The 26,711-nt window shown below is 56.7% G+C and overlaps 3 protein-coding genes and 1 pseudogene across 3 annotated transcripts; 2 read left to right on the top strand and 2 right to left on the bottom strand.

The window, feature by feature from the left end:
• Positions 1-2,937: 2,937 nt before the first annotated feature.
• LOC109261505 (sodium- and chloride-dependent creatine transporter 1-like) lies at positions 2,938-6,281 on the bottom strand (the record flags this gene model as incomplete). Its single annotated transcript, XM_053893559.1, has 10 exons — positions 6,221-6,281; positions 5,982-6,133; positions 4,991-5,125; positions 4,801-4,904; positions 4,588-4,712; positions 3,899-4,011; positions 3,637-3,774; positions 3,458-3,560; positions 3,265-3,365; positions 2,938-3,167 (listed from the first exon to the last, which is right to left on the bottom strand). Coding segments are annotated over exons 1-10 (1,262 nt in total), but the record flags the coding sequence as incomplete, so codon positions are not given.
• A 492-nt stretch (positions 6,282-6,773) lies between these two features.
• LOC128774463 (collagen alpha-1(I) chain-like) lies at positions 6,774-8,423 on the top strand. Its single transcript, XM_053893537.1, has 4 exons — positions 6,774-6,856; positions 6,895-7,461; positions 7,752-7,877; positions 8,090-8,423. The coding sequence occupies exons 1-4, from the start codon at positions 6,774-6,776 to the stop codon at positions 8,232-8,234; spliced, it is 921 nt and encodes a 306-aa protein (XP_053749512.1). The 3' UTR covers positions 8,235-8,423.
• Positions 8,424-18,943: 10,520 nt separating this feature from the next.
• LOC128774476 (cytochrome c oxidase subunit 4 isoform 1, mitochondrial-like) lies at positions 18,944-19,464 on the top strand (annotated as a pseudogene).
• A 1,450-nt stretch (positions 19,465-20,914) lies between these two features.
• LOC128774470 (cancer/testis antigen 1-like) lies at positions 20,915-22,826 on the bottom strand. The gene is made up of 3 exons (XM_053893549.1): positions 21,932-22,826; positions 21,483-21,611; positions 20,915-21,232 (listed from the first exon to the last, which is right to left on the bottom strand). Exons 1-3 carry the CDS (start codon positions 22,174-22,176, stop codon positions 21,094-21,096), a joined length of 513 nt encoding a protein of 170 aa, XP_053749524.1. The 5' UTR covers positions 22,177-22,826; the 3' UTR covers positions 20,915-21,093.
• Between the last annotated feature and the right edge of the window lie 3,885 nt (positions 22,827-26,711).

Raw genomic sequence — 26,711 nt, forward strand, 5'->3', positions numbered from 1 at the left:
AAATTCAAGACACCAGAGGATTTGCTTTTAACGTTTATGCTCTTCTTGTATACGCAACACCCTACTCTCTGTGCCTTTACATAGTCTCGTCCTTTTGTGGCATTTTAAGCAGTCACTAAGCTTGCCTGGCACAGTGTGTGTGAGGGGGGTAGGGGGTGACACTGACTGGCCTGGAAAGGTACAGGAGGTTCTTGTTGGTCTTGGGATGGCAGGAGCTCTGGTTCAGGTGCATTTGATGTAGGCTCAATAAAGTAAACATTGTTCTGTTACAATCCTACAATTGACATTCATGAATTATTTCTCTGTAAATATTTTTTCTTTTTTTAAGTCTTATTTATTTTGAGAGAGAGAGAGAGGGAGAGAGAAAGAGCGAGAGAGCGAGTGAGCAGAGGAGAGGCAGAGAGAGGGAGAGAGAATCCTAAGCAGGCTCTGTACTGTCAGCACAGAGCCCAACTCAGGGCTCGATCTCACGAACCGTGAGATCACGACCTGAGCCGGAACCAAGTCAGACGCTTAACTCATCGAACCACCCAGGTTCCCCTGTCATATTCTTTTCAAAGGGGAGTGTGGGGCAGGTATGGGCATATTCAGACACAACAATGGACTTGAGAGAAAGTCTAGAAAATGTCTCCAACACATATGGGCAATAATTACATAGTGAAGTTGATGTTGAAGATCAGTAGGGAAAGGATGACTTGTTTAACGACGAAGGTGAATAACTGATTGTCAGAAAGCCGTTGTACCACCCCCACAACCCTCCCAGCTGGCCGCCATCGTACCTCAGCCCTGTCCCTTCCAGGGGGTGTGTTTCAGACCTGGAAGCATTTGATGGAGGATTGATAGCAAGGCAGGCCGGGGAAGAAGTATATGAATGGACTTCCAAGAATGGGTCCGCATCGTGAGGAAACATTCATTCCTTGTGCATGTTCACCAAGGCGTACCCAGTACAGAGGAGGCTTTTGGTAATCAGGTAGACAAGACGACCCCTTCTGTGCATGGCAGTCAGCTTCTTTCCCCAGGGACCCCGGTTCTCTTTTTCAACGCTTATTTATTTTTGAGAGACAGAGTGTGCGGGTGGGAGAGGGTCAGAAAGAGGGAGACAGAGGATCTGAAGCCGCCTCCATGCAGTGAGCACAGAGCCCGACGTGCAGCTTGGACCCACGAACCGAACTGTGAGATCATGATCCGAGCCGAAATCAAGAGATGGCCGCTTAACCGACTGAGCCAACCGGGCGTCCCTCCCCCCATTGCCCCGATTCCGACTCAGTGGGCTCATGATAAAAGGGGCCATGGGGACAGAAATGGCCATTACTCACGGGCTGAACAACATGGCCTTCACCTCGGCAAGACTGATCTGGGTATTGTTACTGTTCCATGCCCCATCTACCAAAAACAGAGGCCCAGATATGGTGTCATCCTTGAGAGAGATCACCCAGGCGATCTACTGAAATGTTGACTACATCGGACCCCCTCCCTCATGCAGGGGGCAACAAGTTTTCCTCCCTGGAAGAGTTTGTCTACATATGTACCTGCCCTCCCTGCTGACATGGTTTTGCCGGCAATGCTGTCCCTGGACATACCGAAGTCTCGTTCACCGTCACGGTCTCCACAAAAAGGCTGCACTAAACTGACTTTGCAGCATTTCCCTGGCCATCTGGGGCTCCTTGTGCTCTTGCACCAACAAGCCAGAGGGGTTACTGCATTGGCTGGGGAGAGGTATCCCGGTGATCCAGAGGAGAGAGAGCCGCTGCCCTACACTGGCGTTGGGGAGAAGTGTGCCGGAGACCCACAGAATTTGGGGGGCGGGGGCATCTCCTGGTACCGCTATGTGGGAAGGTAAAATTCAGCGGAAGATGGCAGTGAGTCCTTATGGGCCAGCAAGGGCTCAGCCCCCTTGGGAAAGAAGGCTTGGGTCACCCCATCCTCATGAGCTGGGATGTTGGCCGAGGGCAAAGGGAACGGGGAGGGAAAGGACGGCAGATAAAAGAAATGAAAAGTGCCAGTGCGAGCCTCACGTCTAATGTAGAAGTGAGGACTGTAACCCTTAGGCCTGTTTGATTTCTTTGTCGCTTTACCCATCTTTTCATTTGGATTAGCTAATTTCCTCCTTGCCCCATGTTCCCTCTACTATTTTATTCCAGCTAAATTGGTGGAGGTGAACTTAATAATTTAGCCCACGGATTACAGGCTACCCACACGATTTTACGGATGGAGTAAAGATGCAATTACCACCATCCAGAGATGGACAGGCTTTGAGTCTCTGCAGCCGTGGAGAGAGAGCATGCGCTCACGTTTTGAAGGACAGTGGCAACACGGCAGAAGGAGACCGTGGCTGCTATCATGCTTGCGGGAAAACTGACATACCGGGTTGACATATACAAAGCACTTGAGAGCGAGCCTGGAATACAGGAAGCGTGAGCTACTGTGACGTCTTACGAGACGAGTGTTTTTGGTGCCAAGTAGCCATGGGGAAGATCTGTGCTGGATTCTGCAGCTTGACTCCACGTCCTCTATTCCAACCTTCCTCTAGTGAGCCACCTTTCCCCGCACAAGTGTTCTTACAGGTGTCTCTGTACCCTGATAGAAGAGACACCGGGGCAGGGATGCCCGACACAGGCAAGGGGCAGCTGGCTGCCACCTGGGCGTGTCCCCTCAGGACTGAAGTCGGCTGCGCAGGAGTTTGGAGTTTTCCCACCACCTGGCACGGGTGGGGGTCCGGGGCCCCTCCCACAGGCACTGACCACACCCCACACTCTGTCCTAGGGAAACGGGGCAGGGGCTGGGGACAGACCTCTCTCTCCTCCCCCTGCCGTGACCTCGGGACCTGGAGGCTCAGCGTTCCTTCCATCCACCCCCCTGTGGGCCGGCCCAGAGACTTCTGGCTCAGAGACTCCTAGCGTGATGCTACATCCTAGTAGTGGGTGGGAGAAGGGGCACTTGGAGGGAGGGAGGGAAGGAGGGAGTCGTGCAGGGAAGAGGGGGTGCAGGGGACTGACCTCAGCCACGGTCCCCTTGGCCCTGAGGAGGCAGCCCAGGAGGTGGAGGGGCACACACAGCATGGAGGAGAGCGCGAAGCCCCAGCCCATGGCCTCGCCCCACCACGGGTACACGTAGGTGTTGTTGTAGACTAGCGGCTTGTAGTACACCACGTTGAAGATAAAGATGCCCTGCGGGTGAGAACCCCCCCCCCCCCCCCGCCGCGCGCTCAGCCAGCGGCGGGCCCTCGGCACCCCTCCCCCGGCTCGGGCCTCCCCCGGCCCTTACCATGCAGACCAGCGGGGTGAAGAAGGACCAGCACCATTTCATCCAGGGGCAGGGGTGGTACCCGATCATGCAGGCGACGTCGTCCATGAAGCGGTCGGCTCCTGGGGCGAGCGAGGCGGGAGGGCTGGAGCCGGACACCCCACCACCCCTGCTCCGGCCCGCACCCCCAGCTCGCCCCGGGGCCCGGGCCTACCGTACACCCAGGCGACCACCACGCACTCCCAGAAGGCCTGCCACAGCAGGGTCGTGCCGCTGGCCGAGTAGTAGTCAAACAGCTGGAAGACGTACATCCCGCCCTGGGGACGGAGCCGGGTCAGGGAAGGTGGCAGGCAGCGGGAGGCCTGGGGCGGCCCCCACCCCGCCCCCACTCACATCGGTCACCATGGAGAGGTCGATGACAAAGCAGAGGGCGCAGCAGAGGGCCACGGAGATCTCCCTTTGGAAACGGAAGTAGTAGGAGGCCGGGAGGAGGTCGAGCAGGCCAGTGATGAAGCCTTCCACACCTACAAACTGTGGCCGGGCGCTCAGGCCACGCCCCTGCGGCCACCTGCCAGCCGTCCCCCCTCACCCCGGGGCCTCCCCCACGCTCCCGGCACCCTCCGTCCTGTCCCCCCCCCCCGCCCCCCCCGCAAACCTGGCTGTCCAGGCCGAGCAGCAACAGCATGAAGAAAAACAGGGCAGCCCAGAGCGGGGCCACAGGCATCAGCGTGACGGCCCGGGGGTAGGCGATGAAGGCCAGGCCGGGTCCTGAAGGGGGAAGCGGCAGGGTCTCGACACCTGTGTCCCGCGCCCGCGTTCCGTTCCGTCCGTCCTCGTCACTGCCCTCCCCTTCTCCCCTTCCCTGAGCTTCCAAACTGAGGGACGACGCCGGGGCGTGCTGTGGCCGGGGGCCTTTCCCCTTGAGTCAAGGTGTTGCCGGGGGGCCCGAGCCCGCGAGAGCGGGGTGTCTGGCTCAGGCTCCGGGTCTTGCCGGCCGGCAGCCCTTGTGGTCACCGGTCACCGTTCGCCCCGGAAAGCCCCTCCTCTCCCTCTGCAACACTCGGCCGAATGTGAGGGGCTCAGCCCACGGCCCCGGGGAGGGATGCACGGACGGAGGGACGAGAGCTCGAGGCCCCCCCCGGGGCCCGGCCCGTGAGGCTCCGGCTCGGGGCCGACCGGAACAGCTGTTGCCTCGCAGCTGCTCGGCCGGGCCTCCCTCGGCCCCGAGTGACGGGACAAGCGAAGTGAATCTGTCTCTCGTTTCCCAGAACGTCTGTGTGCACGTGTGTTCGCGGATGGGGTCTGTTAGGACGGAAGGCCGGGCGCAGGGGTCGGGGTCCTCACCCGATTCCGCCACCTTGGAGATGGGCACGCCTTGCTCTGCGGCCATGAAGCCCAGGATGGAGAAGACCACGAAGCCAGCGAAAAAGCTGGTCCCGCTGTTGATGAGGGCCAGGATGATGGCGTCCCTGGGGGCAGAGGGGCCGCGGGGACTGGTCAGGCCGCCTGCTGCCCGCGGACGCGCGGCGGGGGCGGGGGGCGGCCTGCGGCACCTACTTGTAGCAGTTGTTGTTGAAGCGGTTGTAGCTGCCTAGCGCCGTGAGGGCGCCCAGGCCGATGGCGTAAGAAAAGAAAATCTGGGTCCCGGCATCTATCCACACCTGGAGATAGACCAGGGCGGGGAGGAGGTGAGGGGCCCTGCCGGCCTGGCCCGCCCCTCGTCCCGTCCAGCCCACCGCCCCCTCACCTGAGGGGACCCCAGCTTCGACCAGTCAGGCTTGAGATAGTAGATGATGCCATCCAGGGCGCCGGGCAGCAGCACTCCCCGCACCAACAGCACGACGAGGACCACGTAGGGGAATGTAGCCGTGAAGTACACGATCTGGGGGGGGGGGGAGGTGGGCGCTGCTCAGAAGGGGCCCTGCGGCCCCCGCCTCCCCACTTAGGGGCCCCCAGCCTCAGCAGGGGGGCAGGCGGGCCACACTCCCCCCACTGTGGTACGGTCCGCTCCGAGGTCAAGCGGGAGGCCAGCCTGCAGCCCCCTCCCCTTCTACTCCTCAGAGCCTGGGCTCCTCCCGAAGGAAGCGGGGTGCTCAGCTGGCCATCGGCCGCCCCCGCAAGGACAGGTCAGCTGTAGAGGGAGGGCGGAGGCAGGACCTTCCCCGGGTGGGGAGCAGGACATCGGCCTGGAGGCAGGTCCCATGCCTCCCGTGCCTCTGACTGCAGGTGGTTCTCTGCACAGGGGCAGGGTCCTGGGCAGGCCGGAGTGGACTGGGCCGGCCGGAGACAGAGGCGACAGCGAGGTGACCGCGAAGACCTCTGCCTCCCTCCCACCCTCAGCAGAGCAGGACAGGTAGGCAAGGGACGGCCACGGACTGGGTCCCCCCAGGCTGGCCGCAAAGCAGAGAGTGAGGAAGTAGTGAGTGAGGAAGAGAGGGAGACCGGGGCGGGGATGCCCGACACAGGCAAGTTCAGCTGGCTGTCGCCTGGGCCTGTCCCCTCAGGACGGAAGGCGGCTGGGCTGGAGTTTGGAGGGTGGGGAGGACTGACTACGCAGGCATGTGTGGGAAATCCAGTGGCCCGGATTCAAGTTCCTGCCCCCTCCTCAGGCCCTGGCCTGGTCACCTCGGGTGGCGGGGTGCCACCCCCCCAGTGGAGACGCCTCTTCTCCCCACCGGCCATGCTGCCCCCACCCCTGCCATCATCACCCACCCCGACCCGCCCGCCTCCAGCTGTACCTTTCCTGTTGACTTGACCCCCTTGCAGACACAGAAGTAGGCCAGCACCCAGCAGGCCGGCAGACACAGGGTCACCTCCCAGTTGAGGGCCCCTGGCACGTCCAACCCCCCACCCCACCCCCCCCCCCCCCGAGAGCCGCAAGACTTTGTTCCTGGGGGAGGGACAGCCCGTCAAGGCTGCCGCAGCAGAGGGCAAAGCGACGGGGGAGCTGTCGCCGGGGAGGTGCTCCCCCGTGCGCTGTCCTCGGGGCCAGCTGGGACCCCTGGGCCCCGGGGCCCCCGGCCCAAGCCCGCAGCCATTGCGGTGTGGGAGGCGGGAGCCCGGGAGCCCCAGGCCGGAGGCCGGTCGCACCCTCGGCGGTGTACCCTCCCCCAGGCTGGCAGGCACTAGGGGACTGACGGTGCCCGGGACCGAGAAGTGGTGAGGGAGCGAGGCCCGTCCATTCCAGCTCCCCTAGGGGCCGCGCGGGGCGTGTTCCCTGAGGACAGGCAGGGCCTGGGAGTGGCCCCTGCTCGGCATCCCGCTTCGGCCACCCCCCCCCACCCCCCCGCCCCCGGGGACGGGTCCCGGCACACGCAGACCCGAGCCGTACGGGGAGCCCACAGACAGGGACAGGCACGGTGCTGCCCAGAAGCGCCTGAGCGCGGCCCACGCCTCGACGCCCGGGACCCGGGCGGGCGGCGGTCAGTTGGCTGCGCGCACGTGCGCCCGGCTGGCGCCTGCGCAGACACACGCTTGGGGGGAGGGGCGGGCCGGGCGGGAAACAGTCAGGTGCCAGTGGCCTCACCGGAATGCTCTCGGGGACGCAGGAGCCCGACAGTGACGTCACGCGTCGAGGGGCGCAGCTTCCGGAACCAGCCTCCATCTCCTCGGGGTCAGCGTCGACCGGATCCGGGCTCTGGGCCAACACAGCGAGGCCGGCTCGGTGGGAACCAGCTCCGCGGGGTCTGTCTGCGCAGGCGCCCTGGCCATCCCCGACAGCCTTGCGCGCCGAGGGGCCGGGCTTCGCCAGGCCCGCCGGGGGTCTCGGCGGTCCGCCGACAGTGGGCGCAGCGTAGCGGTGGGCTCTGAGGAGGCCGGTGCGGCGGCCATGAGGGCCCCGGACGACGACGCGGCCTCTCCGGCCCCGGACGACGGCGCGGAGGAAGTGGCGGTCACGCAGGCCCCTGACGAGGACGGCGCGGACGGCGCGGACGGCGCGGCGGTCACGCGGGCTCCCGAGGGTGGCGCGGAGGACGCGGGGGCAGGCCCACAGGCCTCCGACGGAGGCACGGACGGCCACGACCCCCGGCTTAGCCCCCGAGGTCCCGGTCGCCAGGGCAACTGCAGCCGCCACGACGGCGAGGGTGGCCCTGGCAGCAAGGGAGCAGTGGTCGAGGGGGCCTGCGCCCCTCCCCTGGCCGAACGGGCCCCGAGGGCCCTGGCCCCCGGTGGAGACGCAGCGCCGGCGGCGGTGACCTCCTCAAGACTGCTGGAGTTGTATCCTTCCCGTGGAGCCTGTCTGGGCAGGGGCCGTGGCGGGGTGGCTGGGGAGCGGGGCGGCAGCCCGGGGACGGGACGGACGGGGGCGGGGGTGGGCAGCCTGGCGGGACAGGGACAGCCGGTGCCCGCGGGCCCCCAGGGTGGGGGAAGCGGCTCAGGGTGGGCAGAGGTGGCGGGAGGGAGCGCGAGTGTCCCGGGGGTAGAAGCGGGCCTCTGAGTGGTCAGGAGGCTTCAGGCCATGGGAACTCCGGGAGCCCGTTGTGCCTTAACCGGGTGCCTCCCAGCAGGCTCACTGTGTCTTTCCGGTCGCCCCTGGAGGCAGAGATGGCCCGCAGGTCCCTGACTACACACGTCCAACGCCACCGAGGGTTGGCTCAGAAGGAGCTCTGCGTGAGGGGCAGCGCCCTGGCCGTGTGCGTCCTCCAAGAGTATGCGCGGGACGGGTGGGCGGTGGCGGCGGGTGCCGTGGTCGCATCTCTGCCTTCCGGTGCCGTCGTGGAGGCCCCGACACACGCGTTAGGTGGAAGGCGGGGGGTGGGGGGCTGTGTGGGGGAAGGGGCTGGTGCCCTGCACCTCCACAGCAGCTCTCCCCTTTAACCGGATTTCCCTCTTCCCTCACTTTTAGGAGATGGACTGCTGAAGACCCCATCTTCTTCCGAGTTTCCGTCAACTCCTTCCTGGACCGGCTTCCCCTGGTGATACGAAACATTCGCGCCTTGGGGTCCCGGCCTCCGCGACGCCTAGGCCCGGGAAAGGGGGCCGAGGCCTAACCTGGTAGCCCTCACGGGGCAAGGCACAGGGCGTTGACACTTGGCGTCCTCGCCACTTTATTATCGGGGGTCTAACGTTCTGCAGGTCCGGGCCTCGGTGGCTCTTGGCCCACTTCAGTTCCTTCCCTGCGCCTGGAGGGACGGGCGCTTACAGTGTTTGTTACTGCACAACATGAAACTGAGCGACTCTTTTGTGTCCGAGTTTCTTCTCAGTTCCTGCGCCTCCACATTTTCTTACCTTTGTTCTGGTGTTGGAAGGGAGGTTCTGGGAGTCGTAGTCCAGCAGCCCAAGCTTATCGAAGACGACTCAGGGAGAGGAAAACCAGGTCCTGTATTCGGCGGTAAAGACTGCTGACGTTTTGGAATACGTTCCTAGTTGTATTTACCCATTAAATGGATAACAGCGTATAAGCGTATAATGTATGCATTTTCCAGTTTAGCGTTAACTTTTCTCCGGATCCTTTTTTGTTTTGTTTTGTTTTGTTTTTGTTTTTCCCCGTTGAACGTACTAGCTTTCCCCCTCCCTAAGAACTCTTCAAAAACTGTTATCCAGGAGACACGCAAATGTATTATTACATAATGTTGAGCAGTCGGGTCGTTCTCAGCTTTGCCCCTGTTATGGGTCGTGTGAGTCAATGGGATTCTTGAACAGAAGTCTTTGCGCGAACAGTTACTTCCTTCAGATCGTTTCCAAGAGGTAGAATTCCCGCGTTCTGTAGCTCCTCGGCACACAAGTGCTCTCCAGAAAAGGCGCCCCGCCGCCACAAGTCTGGTCTCCCCGCACCACCAACCAGTAGGGTGGCTTCCTACCGAAGTAGAAGACTCCTTTTGTACCAGGGAAATAAGCACGGAAACACTAGAGTAGGAGTTTTGGGGCTTACTGGCCTTGTTTCCCATGAGCAAGGGAGTGGTGCCACAAGTGGCTATGGGTTTGGGGGCGGGGTGGGGGGTGGTTAGCTCCCTCTGAATAGCTTGTGTCTTGGAACCTCGCTAAACAGGAGTGCTAGCCTCACGAGGGTTCCCTCGGAGTTTCTACATGCATGGTCATGATCTCTGTAAGCAAACACGGTTTTGGTTCCTTCCTTTCCGGCCTTTCTGGGGCTACGGGGGCGGGGGGAAGGAACAGGCTGACACTGGACAGATGGGAAGCAAGAGCAGGAAGGCACGTCGCAGAGAACCAAATCCTGGATCCAGCCATGCCTGAAGACAGAACTACCCGCCCCCGCCCCCGCCCCCGCCACGATCGTTCAGTTACACACATCCAGAAACTCTCCCTTTGCTTAAGCCAACATGAATCCTTTTTTCCTTCTTTCCTTCTTTCTTTCCTTCTTTCTTTCTTTCTTTCTTTCTTTCTTTCTTTCTTTCTTTCTTTGAATGCTTTTATTTAGTTTTGAGAGCAAGACAGAGACAGCGTGAGCGGGGAAGGGGCAGAGAGACAGAGAGGGAGACACAGAATCTGAGGCAGACTGCAGGCTCTGAGCTGTCAGCACAGAGCTCGACGCAGGGCTCAAACCCACGAACTGTGAGATCGTGACCTGAGCCGAAGTCAGACCCTCAACCGACTGAGCCACCCAGGCACCCCCGTCGTGAATACTTTCTATTGCTTTTCTTTTTGTCTTTCTTCACTTGCAATAGAAAAGTCTTGTCCTTTATTGAATTGAGGAACCGTAGGTTTTCTTGTCACTTCACCTGAGAACGTGGCTCTCCTTTCTTTTAACAGAGAAACTGGGCTCTTTAAGTTCACAAAGGCATTGGCTCCTAGCTGGTAGGCCTTCAAGCCGTATGGTGGTAGAGTCTTCTGTGGGTAAGAGTCCAGAGAGGGAGGGGAGGGGCTGCAAGGCGCAGCTGGAGGAAAGGGACAAAGAGAAGGGGCACTGGGACCCACCCTTTCCGGATAGGGCTCCCAAGACTGGCCCGGAATTGTGGGGCCAGATCGTCAAGAGACCGGAACTTAGTGTGAGCCTCCCTCCCTCCCTCTCCCAGCAAAGCCCAGAGTTAGGCCACCGCCCTGGCCCCACAGACGGACCGCTGAAGGTGCCGGGCGGCCTTAACACGTCCGTCAGGTCACAAAACAAGTCGATTCCAACGCGTCCCCGGGCTCCCCTCCCAGAGGCTAAGCCAGAGCCCTGCCCCGCGGCCCGCCGAGTCAGATGTGATCCGGCCCGCATCTTCCACGGCCTCCTTCCCTCCCCTCTCCACCTTGCTCACTCGGATCCAGCCACACTGGCCTCCTCCCTTCTCTGAAACACACCAGGCCCAGGCCTGCCTCGGGACCCTTGCACTGCCTCTTGCCTGCCTGGAGCTCTCTTCCCCCGGGGTTCCATCTGGCCCACTCAAATAGCATTCCTGGCCGCTCTCCTTAAGGTTGCGTCCCACGCTCTCCCCACCTGCATTACTTTCACAGGTGTCGGGGGGTAAGAAGCAGGTGGGCCCGTCAGCATGGAGGTGCACCTGCGGCAGTAAAGCGTCGTGGGGCACGAAGGAGTTTGGGTGCCGTCGATGACCCTAGGGAGTCTTGAACGGAGCGGGACGGGATGCAACTTACGTCTTATCAGGTCCCCAGTGCCTGCTGCGCTGGGAAGGGGACCAGGGCAGGCAGGACAGAAGTGGGGAGACTGGCACGCAGGCGAGAGACCCCCAGGCTGCGGCCAGTGGAGGTGGGGAGAAGGGAACGGGTTCCGATTGGATCTTGACGGGAGAGCCACCGGGGTTTGCTGACACGGATCGGACGTGGCCCTGGACCTCCTCAGATGCGCGGGACCCCTGCAACGGGTCACCCTTCCTCCCATAAAGGGAGCCCAGCTCCTCCAGAGTCCAACAGCCTCCCCACCTGCTTCCCTGCTCGCCGACCGCCCACCTGCCACACACGGCCACCGTTTTCCCGACGTTTAGTTCAGAAACAAGGTTCCGGGAACAACGACAAAGAAGCTCATGCCAAAACAGAGGGGCCAGCTGGGTTTCCGGGACCACGCGCCGGGGCCAGATTCCTCGGCGGGGGAAGAGGGAACAGAGGGGTAAGGCACTGCCGCCTCGGCCACTCGGGGCGGGCGCAGGACAGGGCAGCGGGGGTGAGGGGTCCGGGCCGAGCGGGCACCACGCCGAGGAAGCTGGGCGCTCGGGCCTGGAGAAGGAGACTTCCAGAGCCCCCTGGCCCACGTGGGGCCCTGGCACGAACCCGCTCATAGCTCCCCAGGTGCTGGGGACAGGGCGCCCGAGAAAGGTACGGTCCGACCCCCGAGAAGTCCGGAGGGGATGCCGGGACCCAGCCGCGGGGAGACCCCTGGGCGCAGCCACGGTCTGGGGATGGCTTCGCCGCATCACCCTGGGCGCCCCCCTCCTCGCCATCAAGTGCTGCTGGTGTCGGGGGCCCCTGCTCGGACCCGGCGGGACCGGCCACGGCCAGGGGCAGGTGGCAGAGGCGAGGCCGAGGCTGACCGTGCCACCAAGGAGCCAGGACGACCCGAGGACAGAAGGGGCGTGAGGTTGTCCACATCCCAGAGAAGGGGCACGTGGTGACAGACGGACACGGTGAGGTGCAGATAAATTAAATCAGTAGGTGGTTGGGGGTATAAACAGGAAGACGGGGCAGGGGCTGGACGACCCGGGGGCACGAGGGTAGGAGGGCGGGGATATTGCTGCTGCCAGGGTCAGGACCCTTGGTCCTGTCACCACCGCCCCCACGCAGGGCCCAAAGAAAGGCACTAATGAAGGGGGCCCGGGTGTGCGCAGGGCACGAGAGACCGGTGACCACCCCATCCCCGCCCCCGTGCCACCCGATCCAGGGCTCGGCCCCGAGGTCACCTCAGGCCTGGGACGCCCCCTCCTCACCGGTTCCGCCACCCTTAGCTGTTGCCGCACACGAGGCTGATGGTCTGTTCCAGGTTTTGCCGCAACTTAGGCTTCCGACAGGAGGCGTCTCGGTCCGGAGCGGTGAGGACCTGGGGGAGGAGGGCCCCCCCCGGAGCCGGGCTGGCGAGGAGGGGCCGCTCCCTCCCTTGCCAAGCCGTCCTCCCCTGCCTGAGCTCTTCTGTCCCTCCTGCGTCCACGCACCCCGCTCTCTGCGGGTCCCCGGCACGTGGGAAGGGCTGCAGCCCCCCACCTCTGCACACGCTGCGACTTGGCCACCCCGAAGCCACCGCCTTCTCTGCTCGGCGGCCACAGTGCGGCCCTTCCCGGGAGTGGTTTGGACCCGCCGTCCCCAAACGCCCCGTCCCCTCCTGGCCCACACCCCACACCCCCATCTCCCCATCCCCTCCTGAACCCCAACCCCGTACCTCATCTCCCCGACCCCTACTGACCCGGAATCTGCACCCAACCTCCAGGTCCCCTCCTGACCCCCACCCCGCACCCAATTCCCCATCCTCTCCTGATCCGGAATCTGGACCCAACCTCCAGGTCCCCTCCTGACCCCACCCCGCACCCAATGTCGCCATCCCCTCCGGACCCCCATCTGCACCCCGCACCCGATCACCTTGTCCCGTCCTGACCCCCACCCGCCACCCCAATTTCCCGGCCCCTCCTGGCCCACCCTGCACCCAACCTCCAAGTCCCCTCCTGACTCCCACCCCGCACCCCAAATCCCCATCCACTCCCGATCCGGAATCTGCACCCAGCCTCCAGGTCCCACCTGACCCCCACTCTGCACCCAACCTCCCATCCCCTCCTGACCCTCAGCCCATACCCGACCTCCCTGTCCCGTCCTGACCCCTACTCCTCACCTGACCTCCTCATCCACTCTTGACCCCCAACCCTACCGAGCACCCGATCTCCCTGACTCCTCCTGACCCCCACCCCCCACCCAACTTCCTGGGCCCCTCCCGACTCCCACCCCGCACCTGACATTCCTGTGTCCTCCTGACACACGCCCCCACCCCGCACCCGACTTCCTTATCCCCTCCAGACCTCCAGCCCGCACCCCTTGCCAAATCTTCCCGTCTCCTCCTGACCCCCGCCCTGCACCCCGTACCCCATCTCCTCATCGCCTCCTGACTCCACCTCGCACCTGGTCTCCCCGTCCCCTCTGGAACCACACCTCACATCCCATCTCCCTGTCCCCTCCCAACTCCCACCCTGCACCTGACTTCCTCGACCCCTCCTGACCCGCACCCCACACCGACCCTGTCTTTGCAGGTCTTCAGGATCTCGCTGTCAAACACAGTGAGCATTCTAGGGCCTCATCGCCCTTGACCATCAGCAGCACCCCGGGGAGAGGATCGCTCTCTCCTCCCTCCTGACCACCTCCTTCCTGCCCCCAGTGTGTGTGTGTGTGTGGGGGGGGGTGGGTGGGTGTGTGTGGGTGGGTGGGTGTGTGTGTGGGTGGGTGGGTGGGTGGGTGGGTGTGTGTGTGGGTGGGTGGGTAGGTGTGTGTGCGGGCGCGCACGTCTCACTCCTGTTCCAGGAGGCCACCCTGCAGTCTTAGGGTCCCTCCCTCCCCTCCTCAGTCTCTGCCGCCGGCTCCCTCTCTTCTCTGCCACCTCGGAGTGTCCCAGGACCCCAGGGCTCGGTGCGTGGGCCACTTGTCCCCCTATACCGGCTCTCGGCTGCCCGTGGCGAGCTCGTGCAGGCTCGGGGCTCTCTGGGCCGTGTCCTGGGCCCCAGATTTGTATCTTCATCGCAGACATTTGCCCACACCGCAGACTCCTGTATCCGGCTGCCAAGTAGACATCTCTATTCAGATTTGAGTAAGATAACTCAAATTTAACACGCAAAAAATGATGTCCACTCTTGCACTCTTGTTATGTTTAACCATAACAATAATAGTACTGAGTGAAATAGCCTAAGGGAAGCTACAGAAACCTGTAAAGAAGCCTTAAATATGCATTGGTCCACTGTGGTTAATAAATACTTGTGGTTTTTTTTTTAACTTGTTGAGAATATCAAAGTTTTGTTATAATTGGAAAATACCTTTCCTTGCCATTTCTTCATTTTATCTTTGCTCCTGGTCTTTTGGTATAGAGTGGCTTAAAACTTTTTTGTTTACGTGATCCTTTGTTTCAGTATAATTTGCAGTTTGCATTTCCTATGAAAGGCCTTCCTCAGTATAAAATTACAAAAATATTCACTGAGAACATCTTCTAGTACTTTAAAACTTTAACATCCTGGGAGGTAATTTTCGTGAGAAAGAACATTGGTATGTAAGTTTGTTTTCTTTCCAAAAGGTTTTAGTCAAGGTGTCCCAAACCACTTAGCGAATAATCTGTATTTCTCCCTTGAGGTGAAATGTCATCTTCAGCAAATTCTAAACCCCCCTTCAGTTTAATCTTGCACTTTTGTTGTTCCAGCTAATTTAGGTTGGGTGGGACAGGATGGCCTGTCTAGGGCAATGATCTGAAGGACATGGTCTGGAACATTGGGAGTGAAGGGAGGAAAGAGAGAGGAGGGGAGAGGAAAAGGAGGAGGAGGAGGAGGGGGAGAGTGAGTAGAAGAGAAGGGAGGGAGGAAGAGAGGAAAAAGGACAGAGGAGACATAGAGAAACTCTCCCAAGCAGAGGAAATTGGTTTCTTCTGGAGTGCCAGGAGGCAAGCTCACAGAAGTGTCAGTCAGCCGGGTGACATTTCAGAGGGATTTGTGGCTCTCCAAGTCTTCCCAACAATGTCAGATATCCTCGCGACCACTGCGAGGAAGCCACTCTTTGGTGCTCTTGCATTAAGGACAGAGGCGCGGGGAGGTCGGAGACCCAGCTACCATTGCGATGGCAATGTGACAACAACTCTCAGGACCTTTTCTGAGGTGGGTTTTCTTGACGTCTCCACACTTTGGCTGCCTGCGCTAAGGGACCCCACCAGCAAGGTCAGAGAGAGGCCGGGAGGTTCCTTCTGGGTCTGGACGCAATCATGTCAAGATTGGAGTAGTGGTTCCCAGGCTCTGGGTTACCCGAGACCATCAGACGTGACCGTGTACCACGTGGTCACCTTTAAAAATGGCTTCCTGGGGCGCCTGGGTGGCGCAGTCGGTTAAGCGTCCGACTTCAGCCAGGTCACGATCTCGCGGTCCGTGAGTTCGAGCCCCGCGTCAGGCTCTGGGCTGATGGCTCGGAGCCTGGAGCCTGTTTCCGATTCTGTGTCTCCCTCTCTTTCTGCCCCTCCCCCGTTCATGCTCTGTCTCTCTCTGTCCCAAAAATAAATAAAAAACGTTGAAAAAAAAAAAAATTAAAAAAAAAAAAAAATGGCTTCCTGGCAGCGTGTACCCAAACTCTACCTAGAGTTTGCCTTCGGAGAACACATGGTCCAGGTTGCGCACTGGTGACAGTTGGGTTCTCTGCTTCCCTGTCCTGCGATGTGAATGGGAGTCTGTTGGCCTCCCCCAGCTTCACCCAGTAAGTCATTGCGAATCACCCAAATCACCCCGCATTTCCTGAGGCTGTTGCTTGAAACCCACTGACCGTTCTCATCTGTATGAGTTGGAGTACTTTGGTTCTAAGAGACAAAACGCAGCTCTAAGTGGGAAGGGAAGTGCTCATTGGTGAGACGCCCACGTATACACAGAGGGTCCTGCTGGAGTGTGCAGCACACCACTGATCAGCACAAGTGTGTGAGCAAACCATGTGAAGCCAGAGAAAGAACCATCTTAAAGGAGGAAAGGTAATTGTGCCGATCCCGCAAGCAGGACGGAGACTGGTGGCTATCCCCACTGGCAGGGAGGACAGACCTCATAATTCTGGAGGCCTTGGGCAGGGCACTCAGAAGGGTCTTGCCTCAGTAGTGTAGCGGGAAAAACGAATCCTCCGCTGAGCTGTTCTGGTCCCACGCAGCAAATCTTCAAAAGCCAAGACTCAAAAGGATCAATCTTTTCCCACTCACTTAACAGCATCCCTGAGCAAAGCTCATGACTATGTTTAGGAATACAAAGACATCCAAGGACACCTGGGTGGCTCAGTTGGTTGAGCGTCTGACTCTCGATTTTGGCTCAGGTCATGGCTCCAGGGTCGTGGGTTCGAGCCCGGAGTCGGGTTCTGTGCTGAGCGTGGAGCCTGCTCAAGATTCTCTCTCTCACCCTCTGCCCCCTCTCCCCCGCTCGCTCTGTCTCCAAAATAAAAAGAGAAAATTCTAACCTTTAAAACAGGAATACAAAGACATCCAGAACCCAAGGAAAAATCACACTGTCTGGCATCCAGCCCAGCCCAACATTACCAGGCATGCAGAGAAGCAGGAGGATCCAACCCGTGATGAGAAGACAAATCAAGCAATAACAGGCATCCAGATTGGCAAGAAAGAAGAAAAACCGCCCTCATTCTCAGACATGATTACGTATATAGAAAATCTAGTGGCGTCTACAAAAGAGCTATCAGACTAATCAGGGACCTTAGTAAGTTTTCAGGATTCAGCATATTTTAGAGAGAGCTACTTTAAGAACATGTACACATTAAAAATAAGAGGCTTAGGGGCACCTGGCTGGCTCAGTCCATAGAACATGTGACTTTTGATCTCGGGGTCATGAGTTAGAGCCCCACATCGGGCATAGAGCTTATTAAAAAAGAATAAAGTAAAAGGCTTCATTCTCCCTGTTGAAAATATGGGAAGAGATGGTCCCCTCCCCTTCCTTAAAGCATTTACTTTACACGCCTTGTAAGTTCTTTCTTTGTTTCTTTGAAAATAGGTAGTATTTTTTAAAGGGTAGAGGCGCCCGGGTGGCTCAGTGCTCGAGTATCCGACTTCAGCTCAGGTCATGATCTCATGGCTCATGACTTTGAGCCCTGCATCGGGCTCTGTGCTGTCAGCACAAAGCACGCTTCAGATCCTCTGTCTCCCTTTCTCTCTGCCCCTCCCCCACTCCTTCTCTGAATGAATGAATGAATGAATGAATAAATAAATAAATAAATAAATAAATAAATAAATAAATAAATTTAAGGAAAAAAAGGCTAAAAGAGCCCCTTGCCATCTTTATAACCCAGGAATGTGTTCTTCAAGGACCTGGGAAACATCTCTTTGGAATGTAAACATCAAGCAAGATTGTGTCCCGATCTTCAGTTTCTGTGGGAGGGTAGAAGCCTAACTTCAGTAGGCACCTTGCCCCATGTTGCAAAACTGGCTCCTATCATAAAGGTATGAAAAGCTTATTTTTTCCTTGGATAAAGCCGATCAATTGTATTAGTCTGCTCAAGCTGCTATAGCAAAGTACCTCACACTGGGTGGCTTACACAACAGAAGTTTATTTTCTCACAGTTCTGGATGCTAGAAGTCCATGATCAAGGTGCCAGCAAATTCAGCTTCTGGTGAGAATTTGCTTCCTTGCTTGTAGAGGTCCACCTTCTCCTCTGTCCTCACACGGCCTCTCCTCAGTGCAGGTGAGGAGAGAGCGGGGGGAGTAGGGGCGGGGAGGGAGGAAGAGGAAGAGGGGGGGTGCTCTCTGGTGTCTCTCTTATAAGGACACCAGTCTTATTGGACCAGAGCCCCATTCTTATGACCTCATTTAAACTTGCTTCCTCAAAGGTCCCATCTCCGAATACAGCCACACCGGGGTTTAGGGCTTCAGCATATTAATGTGGGGGAGGGAACACAAACGCGCCGTCTGAAACAGCCACGACCTAATACACACGGCCACCCCGGTTCCCAGGGAAATTCAGGATGAACTATGTGCGGGGCCTGGTGGCGTCACGTCCTCTTACTTGAGGTCTACTTGTGGTGGATGTTGAGAACACGTGATGAGCTCTACCCGCTTACCTATACAAAAGGGTGAAAGCTCCCTGTCTTTGGAATCTCTTAGCAGATTGCCTGTGATGCGCATCACATTCTGGTGCAATGCCTACTCAATGAGAAAACTGTTTTGCTTCCACAATTGTGGAGACTTTTTCTGGGTTGGCAGATGATTTGGTTCTATTTTTTTTTTTTTTTTTTTTTTGTCAGCTAGGAAAAATGCCTGAGAAGAGCCCTCTTCATAGTCGAGGGAAGAGGGCAGGGGGAAGAGGGAAACAGGTACCCCCATTGTGCCCTCCGTTTCAAAGAGGGCCAAATGAAGATTTCAAGGTACAAAAGGACCTGGGAGTATAGAGAAGCCACTGCAAAGCCAGGATTGGGATTCTTATCAACCTTATGTTCTCCTCAATTCTTTCTAATTTTTTAAAAATGTTTGTTTATTTTTGAGAGAGAGAGACAGAGAGACAGAGAGACAGAGCGTGAGCAGGGGAGGGGCAGAGAGGCAGAGGGAGACATAGAATCTGAAGCAGGCTCCAGCCTCTGAGCTGTCAGCACAGAGCCCGACAAGGCGCTGGAACTCACTAACTGTGAGATCGTGACCTGAGCCAAAGTCAGCCGCTTAACAGACTGAGTCACCCAGGCGCCCCATGTTCTCCCCAATTCTTACCTACTTTGCCTGCGTTTGCCCATTTCTGCGTTTTTCATTAGTCGCATGGATGTTCCCTGGAGCCGGAAGAAGGAAAAACACTCTCCCAGTCTCCTGGTGGCTCCACTCAACCGTGCTGAGGTTGGAGGGATAGGGTGGCTAAGACAGTAGGTGCTTGAATCAAACAGACCCGGCCTCTGTCGGCCTCCATTCTTCGCCTAGAACCGGTGTAGAGACGACAGTACCCAGCTCACCAGGCTGTCCTGAGAATTACACATGACGATGTGGGTCGGGAGCATAGCGTAGCGCCTGCACACAGAAGATTTTGATTTCATTCTATTTTCCCAGGGTGGTCACCACAATCACAGCAGGCACTAGTGGCAGAATTCTGGCTACCAGAGTGGTTCGCCTAATTGGCAAGTGAGGAATTTCCACCTCAGTGTTGGAGCACGTGGAAGCGTCATGAAGAGTGAAAACTACGCTCTCTCGAGTTATGTCGAATGGCGTGACTATCCCCTGCCTGCTGTGGCCCACATCGACAACGTCCGCCAGCCAGAAGGCCTCGAAAGAGAAGAGGCCTTCCTGCAGCATCCTCTCCACTGATGAAAAAGCTGAATCGTGCCACATTCAGTTCAACGAGAGCTTGGCTGAAACGAACAGGAGCACAAACAAGCGGAAGACGGTTGTAGGCACCACCATGTTCTCCATCAGCCGCTGCTCTCGTTCTGATCTGGGAGAAGCACTGCGTGTACGGCCCCATCCCGCAACCTCTGAAGAGGAGTGGGGTGGCCAAGCAGACCGAGAGGATGCTCGACTTGGAAGGCCAGCCCGATCCAGGGCTTCTCAGTCAAGCGGGACTACGACAAAAACGAGTGGAAGAAACAGTAGCCCGCCACTCGGCCATCTGAGCCTCGCCTTGTCCTGCAACCTCCACGCGGCTCGGTGTACTTGCTGGGAACTGTTGTGTCGCAGCACCGATGCTAACAGGTGAGCAGTTTACGTGACAAAAAATATTTCCCCCAAACTATGCTACACTGCCTCTCTCTCTGCCTCACTCACCCCGACCGACCAGTTGTCCCAGCACTTGTCTTCTCTGATTTGAAACAAGGCCAGGAAAGCACAACGTTCTTATTCTAGTGTTTCTAAGTTCTTTGCTCATGCAAATTGAGGGTTTTTTTTAATATGTGAAATTTATTGTCTAATTGGTTTCCATGCAACACCCAGTGCTCATCCCAAAAGATGCCCTCTTCAATACCCATCACCCACCCTCCTCTCCCTCCCACCCCCATCAACCCTCAGTTTGTTCTCAGTTTTGAAGAGTCTCTTATGCTTTGGCTCCCTCCCACCCTAACCTCTTTTTTTTTTTCCTTCCCCTCCCCCATGGGTTTCTCTTAAGTTTCTCAGGATCCACATAAGAGTGAAAACATACGGTATCTGTCTTTCTCTGTATGGCTTATTTCACTTAGCGTCACACTCTCCAGTTCCATCCACGTTGCTACCAAGGGCCATATTTCATTCTTTCTCGTTGCCACGTAGTACTCCATTGTGTATACAAACCACAATTTCTTTATCCATTCATCAGTTGATGGACATTTAGGCTCTTTTCATAACTTGGCTATTGTTGAGAGTGCTGCTATAAACATTGGGGTCCAAGGGCCCCTATGCATCAGTATTCCCGTATCCCTTGGGTAAATTCCCAGCAGTGCTACTGCTGGGTCATAGGGTAGGTCTATTCTTAATTTTCTGAGGAACCTCCACACTGTTTTCCAGTGTGGCTGCACCCAAACTGAGTTTCTCCTTGTGGCAGAAAACAGATCCAGCCACGACAGGGATGCGGGGAAACCACCATTCTGCTGGTGCCAGAATTCTGGCACATTTTCTGGAGAGCCACTCTGTATGATAGATCTGCCTCTTGGAATCCATCTTAAGAAAACAGCCATTCACGCAGAGACTTATATGCAAGAATCCCACCAAAACATTATGTGTAATAGGAAAAAAATTGCGAGAAACTGAAGTGTTGAACAAATGCATCATAATACATCTTGTACGTATCCATGCAGTAAGATGTGTTTGAAGAAGTTTTAGACAGAGGGAAAGCCCAAAAATGTTTCAGGGAAAAAAAAAAAAAAAACAACAAACAACTGATGCTAAACTTGAAGAAGCTTACTCCTTGCTATGACTGTCATACATTTAACGTATTCCTACAACCCTAAAGCCACGAGAGTATTCTGAAATCCTGACGGTAGTCAATGTTGAATGACAGGACCCAAGCAATCTTAATTTCCTTTCATTTCGTCAATTGTATTCGATTGCCTTGTACTAGAGTACTAGAACCAGAACCTCCCCTCCAACCTGAGGACACATGGGAGAAAATCTGGGTGCTGAAAAGAAACTCAGATACGGAACATTAACTCAGTTTTATTATCTGTATTCTTTAAGCAGCAATCAAAACAAGTGGGCACAGAGCACCCACGGGCCAGTACAGGCAAATAACTAAGCCCCAGAAATAAAGTGGCAACTACTGCGAAGGTCATGCCCCTGGGGAAGGGCACATGGCCTTCCACTGGATACTGTCCTGGACTCAGCCCCCTTTTCCAGGCCGAGGCCTAGAAAAAATCGCGGGCACCAAGTGCTGCATGGTCTGCACCACCGTGGAAAGCTGGTTGAGCAAGGAGGCGGTGGAAATCTGCAGGAGGACAGGGTCTTCAGCAGTCAGTCGGCTAAAAGTAAGGGGAAAAGGAAATCACTTGAGATCTGAGAACTCCTGGCCCTCCTCACTCCAATCTCCCCCCTCAAGGTTACCCCTCCGTGTCTCCCTTAGAGCAACCCCTGAGGCGGCCACAGACCCGGGGCCCCATGTGCCTCCTTAGACCGAGCCCTTGGTGTCTGCACATCTCCAACCGAAGTGGCCGTCGGGCAGAGGTTACCTCAGCTCCCCACTGCCTCCCGCCAGCCCCTTCTAGAACTTACATAAACAAGTCACTGCCAATCACCGTGAGCTCCGTGTGAACCGCTTCGTGGTAGCATTCGGCGCTCGAGGTCAGGTACTGGTAGGTCAGCTCCACATCCACGTAACACAGGAAAGGCACCGTGAGGGCACTGGTGGACATTCGGTTAAGGCATATCTGGGTGGACCTCATGGAGGAGGCTTCCTTGCCCATCGGAGGCCCGCCTGCCCCCGGACCGCCCTTAGGGCCACCCGAGACCACCTCGGCCGCCCCTTCGGGAAACGTGCATCGCGGCACCCCCAGCTGCTTCCTCCAGCCTCCCTCGGCCCCCCCACCCCCACCCCCACTTCCCTTCTGTGCCCCCGCAAGTCCCCGACACCTCTCCCGCCCATCCACCGGGGCCGCCACCTGCCTCCCCTCCCGGCCATTCCCCGCTGCCCCCCGACCTCGGGAGCTCCTTGGAAAGGATACAATTCCAACACTTGCTTTTCTGAGGCTTCCCCGGAGGCCGAGGCCGAAGCCTCTTCCCCCTGCCTTGGGGCGGGCCATGCCCCCTCGACCTGGGGAGCTTCCCCAGCCACGGTGCCCGACGTCGCGGGGCCGTCCCGGCCTCCGGGATTTCCGGGGCCACTGGACGAGCCAGCACTACCCGTCGCACCACCGGCGCCGTCGTCCAGGATCTGCGCGCCGTCCGCGCCGTCGCCCGGGGCCTGCATGGCCCCCACACCCGCCCGCTCAGAGGCCGCCGCTAAACCGCGCGCCCCGCCGACCGCTGAGGCGCTGGGACTGCCTCACGAAGCTCCGCCCCTCCGCGCGCAAGGCTGCTGGGGATACCCAGGGCGCCTGCGCAGACAGACCTCTGGTGAGGTTTCTGGCATGTGATTGGTTCCCGCCAAGCTGGCCCGACTGCCCACGGGCCGCCAGGGAGACCCCGTCGGCGGCGCTGGAGAGCCAGGGCTCCCTGACGAAGCCCCGCCCCTAGTACGCGACGCAACTCAGTCTCTCGCGCGCGCCTGGGCAAACAGGCCCCGCCTATTCTGGACGGAGGGTTAGAGTAGGAGCGTGGGGTTGGCGGAAGGTGGAGTGACGCCAAACAAAGGGGGACAGAAAAAGGGGCAAATGTGGCGCGGGTAATGCGGTCAGGACGTGGCTGCCTTAGCTTTGTGGGGACACTGGCCACCATGGTCAGGACTTGGAGAAGTGTGCACTGAGGGAAAGAATCTGCCGGTATCCCTGTGGTCCCTCGGTGCGTCTAAATTGCCCCATCGATACATGGCGGGTGGAGGGTGGCAAGCCGAGGGAAGTTGGATCGTTTTACAAAGTGTCTGCCAATCTCAAACTTTCCCGTTTCTAAGAATAACGGCATTCCTCGGTTGCAAGAGCTATTGATATGTTCTGGATAGAAGTCCCTTATCAAACATGATTTTAAAATACATTCGCCCATTTTATGGGTTGTCTTCTCACTTTCTTGATTGGTACTGTTTGCAGAACAAAACTTTTAAATGTTGACATAGTCGGTTATAGGTGGTTTCTTTGTCACTTATGCTTTTGGCCCCCATTCTATACAGGGAAAGGCAGATACTCTGTGCAGTACACAGTCCCACCGGGCAGTCACCTGTGTCAAAGAGTGGTGACTATATGCATGCTGAGGTCACGCTCCTAAAAGCAGCTCCTTCACTGGGTTCGATGGCTAATTCTATGTATCAGCTTGCCTGGGCATAGGGTACCCTGACAGAACGTTATTTCTGGGTGTGTCTGCAAGGGTACTTCCGGATGGGATGAGCGTTTGAATCTGTGGACTCAGTAAAGTAGACCCCCAATGTTGAGCAGGCATCGTCCAATCCACTGAGAGCCTGAATGAAACAAAAAGTGGAGGAATGAAGGAGGAATTTGGTCTCTTCCCCAGGCCTTTCCTCCGCCTCACTGTTGAGCTGTGACATCACGTCTCACCTTGTCCTGCCCCCTGGGACTGGCATTTACACTGCTACCAGCTCCCTTGGTTCTCAGACCTTCAGACTCAGGCTGAATTACACCATCAGCTTTGCCGGGTCTCCCGCTCAGCTTGCAGGCAGCAGGTCATGGGACCACTCAGCTTCCATTCTCATCTATCCTATCTGTCTATCTATCTATCTATCTATCTATCTATCTATCTATCTATCATCTGAGCGAGGAAGGGGAGGATCCACCACCTCCAACTTGATTGCCTTTTCTCCTCTCTCAGCCGCTGGAGAGCTGAAAACCCTTTCCTCCTCCGAATTTCCATCATCAACTTTCTTGACCAGCTTTCCCTGGTGATTCGGACCATGCAGCGCTTCCGGTTCCCGGTTCCCGCTAAGCCTGCGCTGGCGAAAGGGGGCTAAGGTCTAGCCTCGTGTCCCCCGTCTGGCGTCTGGGCGGTCCGTCCTTCCTAGGCTAGTGATTCCTGCACTAGCTGCCACCTGAGGTTGGGGGCCTGCCTGGTCTTCTGAGGGCCATGAGGGCCCTTGGGCACTCATGGTCCCCTTGTTTTGTTTGCCATTTGAATGTTTGCTACTGCAGAGAATAAAACTGAGCTTTGCTATTCCGTGTTCCTTCTCAGTTGTGGCACCCCCGGATAGTCTTCCCTTTGTCCTCAGGTGGGGGCGGGGCGGGGCGGGGCGGCTTCTGGGATGTCGACGTGCAAGTCGCCGAAGGTGATAGAAGGCAGTCTGGGGACTGGCAGAACCCACGTGCGTCCTGTCCTTCGGTATCAAGGACTCTCAACATGTGGGAATATGCCCATCGTTTGCACGTTTCGCATTACTCCTGACGTCGTTCATCTAATGTGAACTTTTTATCCAAACTCTTCAGAAACATTGAATGAGTGCAGGAAAGATGCATTAAGGCCGCCTGGCAGGCTCAGTCGGTTGAGCGTCTGACGGGCTCAGGTCATGGTCTCAAGGGTTTGTGAGGTTAAGCCCCCGTCTGGCTCTGTGCTGACAACTGGGAGCCCGGAGCCTGCTTCGGATTCTGCGTCTCCCCCTCTCTACGCTCCTCCCATGCTCATGCTCATGCTCATGCTCATGCTCTGTCTCTCAGTAATAAATAAATGTGAAAAAAATTATATTAAATGTGTAACAGTAACTTACAGTCTGTAATTTGGGGGGTTAGAATCCATGTTTTCCACAGGGTTTTGAATTGATTTACCTTATGAGCTTTATTTGGCGGCGGTAGGGCTGGTCCTGGCAAACCTGTCATCTTAGTTTAGAGCTCTTGTATCTGTTTGAGCCTGTCGTACAGGGGACATACAGTGCACGCCAGACCCCGGGCTTCAAGGGTCCCATCGGTTCAGCTGACATTCATCCCCCAGGGATCTCCCCCTCCTCTCCCTCCACAGAGGGAACAGGCCCGCTCGCTGCCGCTTCTGCGTCCACTGCTGCCCCTGCTGCCTCTTCTCCTTCTTCAGAGGGGCTTTATTCTCGTAGCCCCCCCCCAACACCTGTTTGTGCTTGTAAAGCTTCTCTACGCGAACACGCGGGGGCAGGGTGTGGGCAGTGGAGCTGCACCACGATCCACAAACGTGTATTCTTCAGCTACTCCAACCCATCCATGCGGGTAGACCTTGTCATTGTTTCTCCTCTTTCAGTCCTGTAAGCGGTGCTGAAACGAATGTCCCGGTACATTTGCTTCTGTTCCATAGATTTTGAGAAGGGGACTTGTCAGGTCAGAGGGTAAGCCCTCTTTAAAGTGTTTGGTGCATGTTGCCAAAGTGCACCCCCAGAAGCTCGCGTCGGTTGTAGATAAAAGAGTCCATTTCCCTGCGTCCCACCCCAGACAGGATATGTTCAGTCTTTTACACCTTCGTAAAACCAAATGCATAGCGACCAAAACCATATTGGTGTCTTCCAGTTTCCTTTTGAATGTGATGCGATTAGACATTTGGCCAGTGGCATCTCTCCTGAGAACTGTCCATGCGTATCCTTGCCTGTTTTCTATTCAGGACAGTCACTCTTTTCACACTGACTGGTAAGTGTCCTTTAAGTGTTCAGGGTATCAAATCTTTATCATGATTGGAAATACTTTTCCTCCCCATGGCTTCATTTTAACTTGGCTTATGGTCCTTTTCTATGTATAAGCTAAAAACAATTATAAATTTTTAATGTTTCTTTAGTTTTGAGAGAGAGACAGAGACAGACACAGAGACAGAGTGTGAGCAGAGGAAGGGCAGAGAGAGGGAGACGCAGAATCCGAAGCAGGCTCTAGGTTCAGAGGTGTCAGCACAGAGCCGTGCGCGGGGCTCGAATGCATGAACTACGTGATCGCGACCTGAACTGAGGTCGGATGCTCAACTGACTGAGCCCCCCAGGCACCCCGTGAAGCCCGCCTCTTGCAGTGGGTCTCTGCGTGGCTCAGGGTGCAGACAGCGGAGGATTGGGGATATGTCAAATTAAATGCAAGCTGCACTCCTTCACAGTGAAGCCGACACATGCCTGATGCTTTGTGGTGAATCCACTTACTGAGGAGTTTGGAATTTAGTGTAGACCAGGGTGAGGGAGAGCACCTGGCTAGCTTAGTCAGTACAGCATGTGATTCGTGATCTCAAGCGTTGAAGCCCCATGTTGAGTGTAGCGCTTACTTTGAGAAAATTAGTGTAGATGGTCCATTTTGTGAATCCTGTTTTCTGTGCCAGATTCTTCCCCCATTACATCAAAGATGGAATATTTTGTTGCATTTTTGGTTATAAAATGTTGTGGGGTTTTTTGGATTTTGTTTAGAGTCTATGGAAGCAAAACGTGGTCAGTGGACAAGTCGAAGAATTACAGAAAGTTAGAAAATGACCAAAAAATACCCTCCCTAATGTCACCACCGGAGAGAGCCACTGTGAACATTTCAATGGTTTCCCTCAGGTTTCTTCTTAAGTGACAATTGTATGTACATGCATATTTAAAGCAGGGAAACAGTACTGGAATCATAACGTATTTACAATTTTGGATTTGTCTAAACTTTTCATCTTTCCTACAAGGATAGCGTATGCTTACTCTAAAAGACATACAGCCCTTACACAAACGCCTAAGTTAGGAGGCAAAGATTTCTAATGGTCTCAGTTCCTGCACTAGCCACCATGAACAGTGTGAGTATATTCTTCCAGAATTTTCCTTAGGATATGTTAAGTTGCTTCTACGTATTTTATTTGCATAAACAGGATTATACCATGTACCAAATCAGCTATTTAAAATTCTTATTCAAGGGGCAACTGGGTGACTCAGTCAGTTAGGTGTCCAATTCTTGACTT

Source organism: Panthera pardus, unplaced genomic scaffold (assembly GCF_024362965.1).
Source record: "Panthera pardus isolate Hobbes unplaced genomic scaffold, ASM2436296v1 HiC_scaffold_322, whole genome shotgun sequence".
Lineage (NCBI taxonomy): Eukaryota > Metazoa > Chordata > Mammalia > Carnivora > Felidae > Panthera > Panthera pardus.

Excerpts from the sequence above, each read along its gene's own strand:
- LOC128774463 (XM_053893537.1), top strand. The coding sequence starts at position 6,774 with ATGCTCTCGGGGACGCAGGAGCCCGACAGTGACGTCACGCGTCGAGGG. Across the intron at positions 6,857-6,894 it reads CCAGCCTCCATCTCCTCGGG|CGAGGCCGGCTCGGTGGGAA; the intron begins GTCAGCGTCGAC and ends GGGCCAACACAG. Across the intron at positions 7,462-7,751 it reads TCCTCAAGACTGCTGGAGTT|GCTCACTGTGTCTTTCCGGT; the intron begins GTATCCTTCCCG and ends GCCTCCCAGCAG.
- LOC128774470 (XM_053893549.1), bottom strand. The coding sequence starts at position 22,176 with ATGCAGGCCCCGGGCGACGGCGCGGACGGCGCGCAGATCCTGGACGAC. Across the intron at positions 21,612-21,931 it reads GAAAAGCAAGTGTTGGAATT|TGCCCTCACGGTGCCTTTCC; the intron begins GTATCCTTTCCA and ends AATGTCCACCAG. Across the intron at positions 21,233-21,482 it reads ATTGGCAGTGACTTGTTTAT|CCGACTGACTGCTGAAGACC; the intron begins GTAAGTTCTAGA and ends CCTTACTTTTAG.